This window comes from Protopterus annectens, chromosome 2.part0 (assembly GCF_019279795.1).
Source record: "Protopterus annectens isolate FY-2018-M chromosome 2.part0, PAN1.0, whole genome shotgun sequence".
In the NCBI taxonomy this organism is placed as follows: domain Eukaryota; kingdom Metazoa; phylum Chordata; order Ceratodontiformes; family Protopteridae; genus Protopterus; species Protopterus annectens.
The window spans coordinates 198,454,305-198,469,011 of NC_056728.1; the positions used below are offsets into that span (position 1 = coordinate 198,454,305).

The following is a 14,707-nucleotide window of genomic DNA, read 5'->3' on the forward strand; positions in this document are numbered from 1 at the left end:
ACAGCCACAGTCTGTTGAGAAGGGCTGGTTAACATTTGGGCCAGGGCCTGCGATTTAAGGAGTCTACTGACCACCCTCTCCAAGTCATGGTCAAATAGCCTGGAGGACCGAGAGGAGTGGGACCTATGGCTTCGTTCAGACTGAAGCAAGGTGACCTCTGAGCCGAACGAACCGATTCTAAGGAAGGGGACCTAGAAAGTTTTCAACCCAACAACAGTTCCGACACTAAAGTCGGAGCTGATTGAGGTCTAGAGATGTCAGCTCCAGCCGGAACCGAAGAGGAGGAGGCAGATGCTCCGCCCGGTGACGGCTCCAAACTGGGAGCTGACAGCTTGGCGGGCTTTGAGGATTTCCCCGACCGAGGCTTTGCCGGGGATCCCTCTGGCTTAAGTAAGCCTCTCAAAATAAGCTTGTTCCTACACTCCTGCAGGACTCTCGGGCTGAAGGCGTGACACACCGAGCAGGAGTCCTGCAGGTGTAGAGAACCCAAGCAATACACACAAGAAGTGTGACCGTCTGTCAAAGACATCTTCTGACAGCACAAGTCACACTTCTTGAAGCCTGAGACTTTAGTATCCTTGGACATACTGGCCAGGGGATACTAAAGAGAGAAAAAATAAACTAGTGCTTAAAAAGGCACACAGAAACACTCACACACCCGCACTAGTTAAGTTAACAATAATAACTACAAAAAAATATCACACCACTGAATAACAAAAACTATCCTTAATAATATATATATAAACAGTACAAGGCTAAACACTACTCCTATAGGTACAAAAAGGGTGGGATTAGCCACTAATAGAGAAGGAACAAGGGGGGAAGGGTAGAAACTCTCTAACAGAAAATGAGTTTCCTTACTGGGATAAACTAGGGGATACACTGTGTAACTATACTACAACTAAGAAACATACAAGGTAAATATTAGCGAATAGAAAAAAAGGATTAATACGACCTGAGCCAGTAAAAGTGCAACCTCGTAGCTGAAGCAGCAAACGAGATCTGTGTATCTAGCGCCAAGCACTGTGAGATATGGGGAGGCCTCGAGCCAGTAAATAGCTCTCGAGCTTTAGTAGACAGCCGAGTCGGAGCCGAGGATCGGCTCCGAACCCAACCAGCAAGAATGAAAGCGAGATAGACAACTTAACATTCTCTGGTTACAATCCTTTGTACCCAAGAATTGGCGGTGATGGTTAGCCAGGCAGAAGGGTACAAGGAGAAACGTCCCCAACCACCTCCAAAGGAAAGGAGTTGGGCCGCTCTTCAGGAGTGCTGGTAGGATTGGCCATGGAAAGAATCCCTGGAACCCTGGTTCATAGGTTCATACTAGGCTATCTGCCCGAGGGCATTTACAAGCCTAGCCCATAGTTTTGTGGCTTACGCCACCCCTTTAGTTTGGAGAAACTATGCCCATTATTTTGCTGTGCCTCTGTCGAGCAGTGACACTGAGGTAACCCCTGGGGTATATCTGCGATCTCCCATCCATTGGTCAAGATTCCTCTTGAACAAGGCCAGTGAGGTGCTCTGCCTCACATATACCGGGATTTTGTTCCACAGCATAGGGAGTCTTTGGATGATGAATCTATCCCTCCAGCATGTCCTATTAATAACAGTGTCCAGGTTTAAGTCTCCCGCCCTTGTGGCTCTGAGGGATCTAGATTTTTTGAGGCGAAGCATGTTCATCAAATCTGGGTTTGACATGGCCTTGTATGTCAGGCACAGGTCACCTCTGAGCAAGCGGTAAGCAACTGAATAGAGCTGGAGTTCTTTCAGTCGGGCATCATAAGACAGATTTTTGAAACCCTTTATCCTTTTGGTGAGGAACTTTTGTGGCCTCTCCAGCTGCTGCAAGTGTCGGGTCAGATACATTCCGAATGGGGCATTGTACTCAATCATTGGTCTGATGAGTGATGAGTATAGGGAGACTATGACCTCCCTTGATCTAGATGTGAATCCCTTCATGATAAGGTGGGCAATGTAGAAGGTCTTCCTAACTACTTTAGCAATATGAGTGTCGAATGAAAGGCTACTGTCAACCTGGGTCCCCAGGTCCCTGATAACTTCTTCTGTGATCAGTGGATTGCCACCTATATGGTAGCTAGGGGTAACCTTGTTTTTCGCAAGGGTATGACTATGCATTTCTTGGCATTTAACTTTAGGCCATGGCTCTGGCACCAGTTATCCGTTTCTGTGAGACCCTTCTGAAGGATATCTGTGTCAGATGTGTTTTCGACTACGGTGCCCAGTTTGCAGTCATCTGCAAACTTTGTCAGCCATAACCCTCCTGTGTTTGCTTGTACTTCAGAAAAGTAGATGCCAAACAAGAGTGGGCCCAGGACTGAGCCCTGTGGGACACCACTTGTGACAGGCTTTGAGTCTGACATGGCGCCAGCAACTCTGACCCTGTGGGTTCTGTCACTCAGCCAGTTTGCAACCCATCTTGTGATGTATGGGTTTACATTTAAGCTGATGAGTTTTTCAATGATACCTGAGTGGGGTATTGTATCGAAAGCCTTCGCCAGGTCGAGGTAGGCTGTATGGACTGCCTTTCCCTCATCAATGGCCTTGGTGACTGTTTCGAAAAAGTCAACCAAGTTTAAAAGGCATGATCTGCCTTTGACAAAGCCAAACTGGGTTGGATCCAAAGTCTGCAAATTCCCTATGTCTTTATTTATGAGATCCATTATGATCCTCTCCATGGCTTTGCAGATAAGGCTTGTCAAGCTAATGGGACGGTAATTTCCAGGGTCGGTGGAGGCACCGCCTTTGTGAAGTGGGACCACAGTTGCTGTGCGCCACTCCTTGGGTACGTATCCGGAGGTGAGACTAAGATTAAACAGCTGTCCTAACTGCGGGTTTAATTCCTCGTTGAGTTCGTGGAGCACACAGCCGGGGACACCATCAGGTCCCATGGATGCTGTGTTTTTTGCCTTGGAGAGAGCAGTTCTCACCTGGGCGTTAGAGATGTTTGGGGGGCTACAATCATTTGGTATAGATATCTCTCCTTTTGGGGGGGAGGGGGGGGAGAAGTTTGCACTGAACCTGTCAGCCAGTATGTTGGCAATGTCTGTAGGATCAGTAATCTTCACATCATTTTGAACTAATTCTGAGCATATCTGGGAGTTTCCTCCCAGGTTTCTGACATAGCTAAAGAATGCCTTATGATTGTCTTTTGAGTCCTTAGCTATTTTTCTCTCAAAATTAGCTTTGGATGATTTTATGAGAGCTCTTAGCTTTTTACTTATAGTGATCAGCGGTGTCTTACCTTTTAAGGATTTTGCTCTATCTTGTAGTAGCTTTCTCCTTTTGTTGTAGAGTTTGTTTATGGCTGGGGTCCACCAGACTGGACGCTTGCCTTTGGTACAAAGAGTCTTTGTTTTGCTTGGGATTGCCTGATCCATGCAGCCCTGCAGGTGCTGGTAGAAGGCATTTGTAAGTGATTCAGTGGCTTGAGTAATGTTTACCGCCAGCTCGGGGGCCTTAAAGGAGACCACACTAGTCTTCAGAAGTGTGAAGTCGGCTTTCGAGAAGTTCTTTACTGTGGTCTTTTTTATTTCGGGTGGGGGCGGGATGAGGACCTCCAGCGAGATTAGTTTGTGATCTGATCTCACCAGTGAGGGGTATACTTCCGGTGGTTACATGGTCCCCCTCTGCCCCGAAAGGAGCATCTTCCCTGTGAGTTTCCCCCTCTGCCTCTGGGGGAGAACTCGGCCTCTGTGTCACAGAAAGGACCCTGAGATTTCTTGAACCATATCTTCCCACTCTTTTGGTTTCGGGAAAAAGCACGTTGAGGGGAAGAATAACGGACACCTACGGCAGAAAGTGTCTTACCGTCTTGTTCACATCTGGCCAATGTGCTTTTAACTTTGGGCCCAAACAACGAGGAGGGCTCAATGGGGGCATTAAGAAAGGAAGAGTGAAGTTGCACAAGTGCATCAAGGAGTGTCGTCTCAAGACCGCAGCTGAACCCACCACTATAGCTGCTCCTTCTGATCCGTGAGATATCAATCGCATAGAGGAGTTAGATATAGACTCAATGGTGGCCAGCTGAGAGGCCACTTTGTCACGGACTTCATCAGACATAGCACCAGCCAAGGTTTCAGAGAGCTCAGAAACCAGATCCCTTTGAAGCCTGGTAAAATGTGCCATATAATTCAGGGACCTGATAGCAAAGGTCGCTGAAGCAAAAGTGAGCTTCCCTATTCTGTCCAGGGCCCAGGACTCTCTGCTAGGCGGATGGACAGTCTGGCTTTCTTCTTCTGCCAGATCATTTTGTGTTGTGGCCGCCGCCACCACCAAAGCATCGACAGGAAGACCTTTGGACCAATGGGGATCTGAAGCAGGAGGGGACAAGATCTTATCTGGCCTCTAGGAATAGCTTAAACAGTATCAGGGGCCTTCCAAGCACGCTGCACAACGAACTTGACAAGTTCATCGGCAGGTGGAGTAACCCAGGAGGTAGGGGGCCAGGAGCGAAAAGCCTGCAGGAACACAGATTCCTCAGGGGTCAGATTAGAGGGCTGCCAGTCACCTCTGTTTTAGGATTTCAAGGATATCAACAAACGATACCTCAGAGGGTGACCAAGGGTATCCTTCCCCATCATCAAAATCTTTGTCTTCGGTGAGAGACTCCTCTTTGGAGTCCATGAGCTTCCTCTTACATGAACTTTTCCGGTGGACCTCCTCAGCGGGAGAAGCTGGGGAAGACAACGGAAAAGGGGATTCCTGAGGGAATATGTCCTGAGGCCCTTGCACCCAGTGTCCGCTAGGTGCATCTTGTGAAACCAGTGTACCAGAGGAGGGCGGAGGTTTAGACAGTCTGGTATCACCAGCAGCAGCGAAAGCCTTCTCCATCAATTGGAAGGCTGGTCCACCCAGAGAGGAGTGTATGTCAAGGACAGGGGGCACTTACCTGCTGTGATTGACAGCTTACAGCAGGAGACTTGACTCATGTACTGTTTCCTTGTTCTAGCCTTTACTTTCTGTATGGGTATGGGAAGTACCAGGGAGCTGTGACATCACAGCATGGGTAGGCTTTTAGGACAGTAGTGGTGATGTCATTCTGGCGAGGGAAACGGCCAGAAAACTACCTGTATTCAGTGCTATTGTTGACATCAATGAACTGGAGACAGCAGCAAGCTTTTTCAGGGTGGGACAAAAGTTTTTTTGAAAGTGAAAATACCACAGTACAGTAAGGTACTGTTCTAGTGGAGAGAAACAGTCAATTTAAAATATTTTAAACGCTGTATTGTTGTTTATTCATAGCAGGGACGGTAAATAGGGAGGTAAAAGACAGATAAGTTGAGCATTTAATGCCAGAATCCCATTGTTGTCCTTTAAATCACAGCTGAATTATTATTTGCAGCAGGTTGCTATGCTATTTCATGGAGCTCATTTGGTTACATCCTGCATTTATGTTTTATTAGGTACAATGATAGTGATACCTGTGCAAGATCATTGCGTGTTTTAATGAGGGGGTTTCTACATTCCCCATATTTTGCATCCATTGAGTTAACATATAAATTAAGTGAAAAGTGAGAAAAAACATTTATATTAATGCTAGCTGGTGGATTTTTGAAGAAATGAGTTGTCAAACAGTTTCGTGAAGTATTGTGCACTGATGACATGTAAGTGAAACAACTGATTTAAAAGATCATTTAGTTGATTGCAGAGTTTGACAATCTGTGCTATAGCTGTCTGTTGTTTAGCTGACTACAACATTTTATTATGTGACTGGTTTTGGTTCTACTACTGACTTAGTACATATATAAGAAAAAGACAGTGAGGAGTTGAAGCCCTCCGTATATACACTCATCTTCTGATATACTCATGTCTCAGTCAACAAACAGGCCATCTCACACTTAGTATACATGAGTCTGTTTTTTGGCCATTCAGCTTTGTGTTTTGGGACTGGATTTAGCAAATCCTGACATTTCAAATGGTTACCCAGTATCACACAATATTTTAGCATTATTAATGTAAACATGGAGATGTCATATTTCTCAGAACTTTTTACTAATACTCCTTAACTCCAGAGCTGCACATCCCATGCTGACCATTTCACTGGAATACTCAGCAAATCGTGACAGCTTGTAGATACTACATTGCTGCCTTAGGATTGTGTATGTACTTTTATCAGAACTCAGCAATTAGATTTGGAAACCAGTGAAGTGTATACTCATTTCAGGAGTACAGGGAAGCCTCCTTTGAAGACAAGTATATTCCTACAGAGTACACAGAAACTCTGCTTTCCTGATGACTACCCTTTTGTAAGATGCAGTGAGATAAAGCACTCAGCATAACCTATAGAACTCTAGAACTTGACCTTTCTTAGTGAGGAAGCATTAAGGGTTTTGTAGTTGGGTCATGCATTTTAACAAATAAATGCTGAAGATGAGAATTATATTGTATAAAGAGCTTCCTAAGATATGCACATAGGGAGATGATAGCATCTCTGAACCTGGGAAACATATCCTTGATAATCACATGGTCCAGATAAAAGGATTTTTAACTACAGTAGATATGTGCTGGTCAAAGGAGAATTCACTGTTTATGAAAGTTCCCAGACCCATGATAAACATGTCTATTTTTTTGGGGGGGGGTCGTTTATGTGGTAGGTGCAGGGGTGCTTGTCATTATACAATAATTATTAGCATTTTGCTTGGACCATCACTGGACACCATAGGTCTGTACTTGGTAGGCCATCTTGGAGGCCTTATGAATCTTCCAGAAAACAGATGACTGTTACAAATTTGCAAACTTAGCTGAAGACATCTGACATCAGCTTTAACACTGTAGAAGTAAATGCCAAATAGGATCAGTCTCGGGACCCAGCCCTGAGAACCCCACTAGCGTTGAGCCTGTTACAGGTGTGCTCCCCCAGTTTCAATTAAGTGAGTTCGGTCAGTCAGCCAGATTGCTATCAACTGGATTATTTAAGGTTTAATATTTAGTTTGCTAAATAGTGTCACAGGCCTTGGCCTGACTTAGGTTAAACAGTGTGTACTGATTTTACCTGTCTACTGCTTCAGTACGTTTTTCAATGAAGTCAACAGGGTATAGTAGGCAGGATCTACCCTTCAAAATCTAAAACTGTTTTTGGATTGTGGATTTGCAGGATGGCAAAATCCTTCTGCAAAAGCTACTTTATTAAGTATTCAATCACATTACACCTGTAAGGTTTATTGGTCTGTAGTTGTCAGGCTCAGTGTCAAAGCCACCCCTGTGGAAGGGGAAGACCACTGCTATACCTCATTACTCTGGCACAAAACCAGTTGAGAGGCTAAGGTTAAACAGGTCAGTGGACTACTGAGATGGTACCTTCATACTGGCAAGAAGGAAGCCTGGGATGCTAGAAGGACCCAGACAGCTGGTGCCTTAGCAAGTGTCTTCAGGACTATCAGTTGATTTTGGGGGGGTAGAAGTCAGATGTCATGTCATGAAAGGGGAGGCACTTGAACTATTGTTGTTTGTTAGTATGCTGGTTACATCCTCAGGGAATGAGTAGGTTTTGATATGTATCAGATTAGCACAATGCTTTATACTGTTTCTGAGATGCCTGATATAACTGGAGAACACCTAATGGCTGTTCTTGACAGAGCAGTTGGCATATCAAGTTTGGACAGGAAACTTTCTACTCCTAATATTATACCATGACCCCCCATTAATATTCCAAAAAGTGCACGTTGATTGGCCAGCGTGCATGTTGTAAATCGACTTCTACTAACGGAAAAAGGTCCGGTCGCCCGGACTTTTTCCATTAGTATAAGTCTCTTTTAAAACACTGTCTCGCTATGTTAAAAGAGTTTAACATAGCGACACAGGCTTAAAAAAAGCAACAGAGATCTCCGTTGCTTTTTTTAAAGCTGTCTCACTATGTTAAACTCCTTTAACATAGTGACACAGTGTGTAAAAAGCAATCGAGATCTTGCTTTCTCCGTTGCTTTTTTTTAAACCTGTCTCGCTATGTTAAATGGGTTTAACATAGCGAGACAGCTTTAAAATAAGCAACGGACTGTTGCTTATTTTAAAGCTGTCTCGCTATGTTAAACCCATTTAACATAGCGAAACAGTAAAAAGCAATGGAGATCTTGCTTTCTCCATTGCTTTTGGCCACAGCTCTGATGTACTGCGTAGGCATGCGCAGTACATCAGAACTGCCGCGAATACCAGACAGCTGCAGAAGGGCAGCAAAGAGGCATTATACAATGCCATTATTTAAGAAAAGTAATTATTTCTTTTCTTAAATAATGTCATAGTATAATAGCAATAACCCACGCCTGGGTGTGGGTAATGCGGGATTTACCCACGGTTGTCCTTGTTTGGTCCATCGGGCTTCGCCCTCGTGACCAAACCACGCCAACCGTGGGTAAATGCCGCATTACCCATACCCAGGAGTGGGTTATTGCTATATTATATCCCAGATGATTATGATGTGAATGCTCAAACATACAGCCGTAAAAATGTTTTACAGGACTCTCCTAACAGTACATTTTTTCACATATATGAGGAAAAAGTCAGTAAAAAGTCACAAACTGCAAACACAATAGATAAATGGAAGAAACACCACACAAGGAACTCAGGAAACAATATATAGTAAGCGCTTTCGTTTACTAAAATGAACAAACTTCTTCAGACAAATCATTTTAAAAATGAAACACTTAAATACAATTATTAATCATGACATCATATCCTCAAAAGGAAACCAAGCCTCAATTTAAAGTGCCACGATAGATTCAACAATAAGTAACCCACAATAAAAAATACATCGGAAATACAAAGAATTCAACTATGTATAAAAACCTAAATGAATTATACTAAAAATATATCTAATTAAAGCTTTCAATTTCAAGATGCTGTTGATGGAAACTAGGTCATTTAAACCTGGAGGGACTAGGGCATTTAATTTCAATTGCCAAACCAGTTCTTTCTCCTCCAGTTTCAGATCCATAGGACCACCCCTAACGTTGTCGGAAATTTTTTCAATGACCAGAAATTTGAATTCATGCCCAGGAAACATCAAATTGTGCCTTGCTAATGCATTATTTAAATTTCTTTTATCAATGGCATACAGGTGCTCATAAATTCTGTTTTTAAGAGGTCTTTCTGTTTTGCCCACGTAAAAAGCGGGGTATTTAGAACATGAGCCCAAGTAGACCACCCCTCTAGTATTACAATTGAATTTATCGTTGAGATGGTACTTTTTACCATTTATTATAAAGGAGGTTGTCATATTAATGGTTTGACAATTGAAATTAAATGCCCTAGTATGTATTTTTTATTGTGGGTTACTTATTGTTGAATCTATCGTGGCACTTTAAATTGAGGCTTGGTTTCCTTTTGAGGATATGATGCCATGATTAATAATTGTATTTAAGTGTTTCATTTTTTAAATGATTTGTCTGAAGAAGTTTGCTCATTTTAGTAAACGAAAGCGCTTACTATATATTGTTTCCTGAGTTCCTTGTGTGGTGTTTCTTCCATTTATCTATTGTGTTTGCAGCTTGTGACTTTTTAACGAGTTTTTGTGTGTTTTTTTATGGAGGATAATACTGCACCTGGATCACAAATTTTGTTCAATTCTATGGACCCATTGCCTAACACAATGGATATTTCGCCTAATAATGAATCAGGCGCTTTGGGTAAATTAACTGCTTTAATTGAATTGTTGTCGCAACGTGTTGACTGTTTGGCCAGCCAGGTTGCAACTGCCTTGTCTCGTGGTCCTGGAAGTTCCAGTAACCCAATTTCCAATGGTTCATATAACTCAATGGCTCCTAGGATGTCAGCGTCTGCCCTTGGATCGGGGTGTTCTTCTTCCAGGAGGGTCCGGTTCGTCTTCTGTGTCTTGTTCAGGGGTCCGGACGTCAATTTCGAATAGGACGAATGAGTGTCTGCTTACTAATAATGAATCTGGTAGTGCAGTAAGTACGCCATCCGTTATTCCATCTTTAGACAACTGGTTTAAGGAGCCAGCCTCTTCTGTTAATGGTTCTTTGCGGACTGACGTTACTAGGAACCCTGATGTTGACGAATGTGTTTTAATTAACAACTTGAAAGTTTTTGACATTAAACTTTTTAAATTTAAAAAGTTACAAATAGAGGTGCAGTATTTGTTTGACTGCGTGAGAAGACAACAAGCTCCCACCGGGTTAATTTTAAACTCATTTTTTCACAAGGAACTTCTGAGCTTATTTGACTGGCAGGGTGTCAAGTTTATGGAACTTTTAATTAAAGATTATTGCAAGCAGATTGACATTTTGAAAGGTGAACTGGAGGAATTGGACTCTAGTTTTAGATCGGACAATGAGTTTTCACGTTATAAATTTGATTTTTACGTATTTTTTCAAGTATTGAAAATTCATTGTTGAAAATTAAAGAGAATAAAGTCAAGAAACTTAACAGGGACTCCTTAGCCTACGAGAAGGGTTTGGCCTATCCTTCACCCCCTTCTAATGTTAAAGTTAATGTCAATCTAGAGCCTAATATGGGCCAGGATGCTTTTTGTGAAAATGTTCCAACGGGTGTTGACAATAATGGGATGCTTATTACTGACAGTTTTGAAGGATCCCCAGTTAGGAGAAGTGAGGGACTTGCTAATAAACAGATGAATAGGAATGCAAATGGATATGATACTAATAATATCAATGCTTCTAATCAAGGTCAGGGTTTTCAGGGGCACAAAATAGAGAATACTGGGGGGCAACAAAACCTTCCCCAGCCACAACATCAGTGGAAAAAGAAATCCCAGAACAGGAGGAGGAGGTAGTCCTGTCCCCTTGTTATGTTGAACACACTAGTCAGGGTAACACTCATCAAGGGTCTGTTCGGATTCTTCTTAACAGTACACATGATTTTAAGATTTTCAACTATTCTACTTTTACCCCTGCTCCTTTACCTGTTGATGTCCTTGCTAAAGGACTCACCTTTGTTCCTTCAACTAGAAGTAATTTAGCAAGAACACTTATTGACCTTAAAATATACACCAGGAAATTGAATTTAAATGTATTATTTGGAAATAATTCTAGTCTCACTAAAGACTTTAGGGTGGCAAGTATATTCAACCAGCCTTACATCCTTCCATTTCGTTGTTTGAGAAAATATGTGAAAATGATTTTAGAACACTCCTTAATACCAAATGTCCCTCTAATGTAGCAATGAATAACCTAACCCAACCAGAAAAAGATTTATTAAATAACCTAAAGTTTGCTAATATCCGCATCATCAAACCTGATAAGGGGGGAGGTTTGGTGTTTATGAATAGCGAAGATTATTATTTGAACCCGAGCTTGTTGTTGACTAATGATGCTTATGTTAAAGTTTCACTTAATGAGATTAATGGGGCTTATCAAAGAATTAAAGGGTTCATCAATGACTTGTTCATTGATGGACGTATTGATGTTGATCTTTTGAACTTCCTTTTAATACCTTACCCGATTACACCTACTCTGTTTGGCCTTCCTAAAATCCATAAGAGTTTAGAAAAACCTCAATTTTGCCCCATCATTGACAGTGGTGGTGCTGCGGTAGCATTGTCGCCTCACAGTTAGACGTTGCCCGGTCGATTCTCAGTTAAAGCGTCTTCTGTGTGGCGACATGCGTGAATGGGCGTTCCTTCATTAAAGGTTGTGCGTTAGGCCCAGCAAGCCAGCACGTAAAACTCTACTGCCAATCATTAGCGGACCGGAGTTCCGCTGTGGCGACCCCTAACCGGGAAAAGCCGAAAGACACAAACAAAATTGATGGGAGACAATCTATCACTTATGGTTGTGTGAAATTTTTTGATGTTAAGCTTAAGGAGGCATTGAAAAATGAGTCCCAGATATGTAAGGATTCATGAGCGTTTTTAGGGGCCATAAACAGTCTCCCTTTTTCCGAGAGTTTGAACTTTTTAACAATTGATGTGCGGGACTTGTATACTTCTATCCCTCAGGACCTTGGTTGTGAAAGGGTTAGGGATTTCTTGCTGGAACAGCATATGGAGGGTACCTCTATTGATTTGATTATATATCTGTTGGAGTTAGTCTTGAATAACAGTTATTTTTTGTTCAACAAAGAATTTTTCTTGCAGAAGACGGGTGTTGCCATGGGGTCTCAGTGTGCGGGTACCTTTGCAAACACGGTGATGGCATATTGGGAGAAACAGTTTCTTTTTAAAGATGCTGTTTTTCAAGAAAAGGCCGCATGGTACACCCGTTATTTGGATGATATTTTATTCTGTGGCAGTGTGAGATAGACTCTGCTGCAGCTTTTGTTGAACATATTACTAAATTCACTAATTTTCTTGAATTTACATGGGAGTTTCAAACTGAGAGTATTTGTTTTCTTGACATTGAATTAGTCACATGTCGTTCACTTAATGGATTTACCTCTAAAGTATACAGGAAGACAACATACTCCAATGCATTCTTACATTTTTCCAGCTGCCATCCTTTCCATCAAAAGAGAGGGGTGGTCAAGGGCCAACTCGTTAAGGCTGTAAGGATGGTTAGTTTGGAAAAAGAATTTATTGATGAATGTAGTTTATTGAAGGAAATGTTCATCAAACGTGGTTATCCCAGCAATTTAGTTGAGAAGCTCATTGGGGAGGTTTCTTTTAAAAGTTCCTGTGGTTTATTTAAACCATTGTAGAACATTGGGAATATCAATGGGACTGACAATATTAGTTACCCTGATTTGAATGATATAGAGGCTTCTCTTAGCGAACCATCTTTTGACCTGGGTACTGGTGATGCTGATCTTGCACAAACGCGTAGGTCTCTTAAAGGGGATGCAGCAAGATTGAGTTTTATAACTACCTTTTCAATAGATGCCTCCCTTTTGTAATCTATTATTTTTAAAAACTGGTACTTCTTACTGGATGATCATTTGATCAATAAACATGTTGGGGATTTTCCTTGCGTAGTGTTTAGGAAAGGTAGGAACTTGAAAACACTCTTAGAAAATAGGAATTTGAAATGTTACCTTCCACATTGTGGAATGTTTAAATGTGAGGCTTGCCGTTGGCATTCTTTGTATTTCTGATGCATTTTTTATTGTGGGTTACTTATTGTTGAATCTATCATGGCACTTTAAATTGAGGCTTGGTTTCCTTTTGAGGATATGATGTCATGATTAATAATTGTATTTAAGTGTTTCATTTTTCAAATTATTTGTCTGAAGAAGTTTTAGTGAACGAAAGCGCTTACTATATATTGTTTCCTGAGTTCCTTGTGTGGTGTTTCTTCCATTTATCTACTGTATATGAGAAAAAGTTTACGCACCAATGGCCAGAAAAAAAGTAGATTCTTACATAGTTCGAATGAATTTTAAATGCAAATTTTGTGCAGCAAGTAAAGTCAATCAGGCAATACATAAGTTCCAAATCTGTATCACTAATGAACTACCGCCAGAAAAGTTACTCACATTTACCGTTACTGAAATTAGTGAGGAAAAAGTTCCAAACATAAATCATTACTGAAAGTGCTATGGTGAAAGTTACTTACATGTATCAATACTGACAATGCTGTGGAGAAAGTTCCTTACCCTGTGGCATTACTAAAAGTGCTAAGCAAAAAGTTCCTCACGTGTCATTACTGAAAATGCTATGGATAAACTTACTCAGATGTACCATTACTATAAGTGTTAGGAGAAAAGTTCGTTACACGTATCATTACTGAAAGTGCTGTAGAGAAACTTACTCACATGCACAGTTACTAAAGAACTACGGAACAGTTCCTCACGTGTCTTTACTGAAAACATTAGGGAAAAAGTCCTTCACATATGCCATTACAGAAAGCATTGGGGAACCTCACCTTCTCCTGGAGCTTCTCAACAGTTGAAAGGCAATATGAAACAATTATAAAACTGCTGAAGTGTGAGACATACACACACACCTGAAGGACTGGCGCTGGTGAGGCAACCTTCACCAAAGTTCCGGTATCTGGTTTGAGAGGATCAAACTCCAAGTCCAGCAAGGCTGCTTGATCTTGCAGAGGCCCTGCTGGCTCAAACTTGGCAGCAGTGAGGGAGAGAAGTATGTGAAATATTAGAAAAGAGTACACTTAGATATGATGCATACATTATGGCAGCTGACTACATACTTATGAAATAAATCTTGATCATAATTTCTTCTTCAGAATCTGAGGAACTGCAACATGGTAACACTAAAGATCTAAGCTTATAAATAGAAATGTAATGGCCTCTGATGAACAGTTAACACCAAATGACACCAAATGCTGATTTAGACAGTTCAAAGTGAAGCAGGGTTCCATGCATTACTTACCCACTGAACATATTGCTATTTAACCGTTCAAGTCAACAGTTATGTGGCAAATGATAACTAATAAGGAAGGAGTTATAACAAGAAAAGAAATGTAAGCTTTAACTAGGACATAAAAAATGCTAACGGAAAGGAAGAGTCCTGCCTCTTGCGAGGGACACTGAAAGGCAGAAGAGAAGTACATACAATGACAATTATTACAGTCAGTTTTTTTTCAGTACACAGTTCTTCTTGCACAATTCGGAAGAATAAATCTGATTAAGAAACAACATATGAAATCAGTCTACAGATACATAAAGTTTAAATACACATCTGAAAGGCAAAAATACATGAATCCCCAACTTGAGATGATGTACTTATTCACCCATGATCATACTGACTCCTATGATAGGTAATGCTACAATTCTTGTCTATATGGTATCATCCAACTTAATCCTGTGAACTCCA

At 41.5% G+C, this 14,707-nt stretch overlaps 1 protein-coding gene across 4 annotated transcripts in view; it reads right to left on the reverse strand.

Annotated features, from left to right (window-relative positions):
• Positions 1–14,707, reverse strand: part of BIN1 (bridging integrator 1) — a 2,421,789-nt gene that overhangs the window by 476,249 nt on the left and 1,930,833 nt on the right. For 3 of the 4 annotated variants that reach the window (XM_044060666.1, XM_044060664.1, XM_044060663.1), the window contains one exon: positions 13,875–13,991. The exons of the other annotated variant lie outside the window; for it this stretch is intronic. In XM_044060666.1, coding sequence (XP_043916601.1) covers positions 13,875–13,991 — 117 coding nt within the window. The remainder of the gene's footprint in view (positions 1–13,874; positions 13,992–14,707) is intronic. 4 annotated transcript variants of the gene reach the window in all.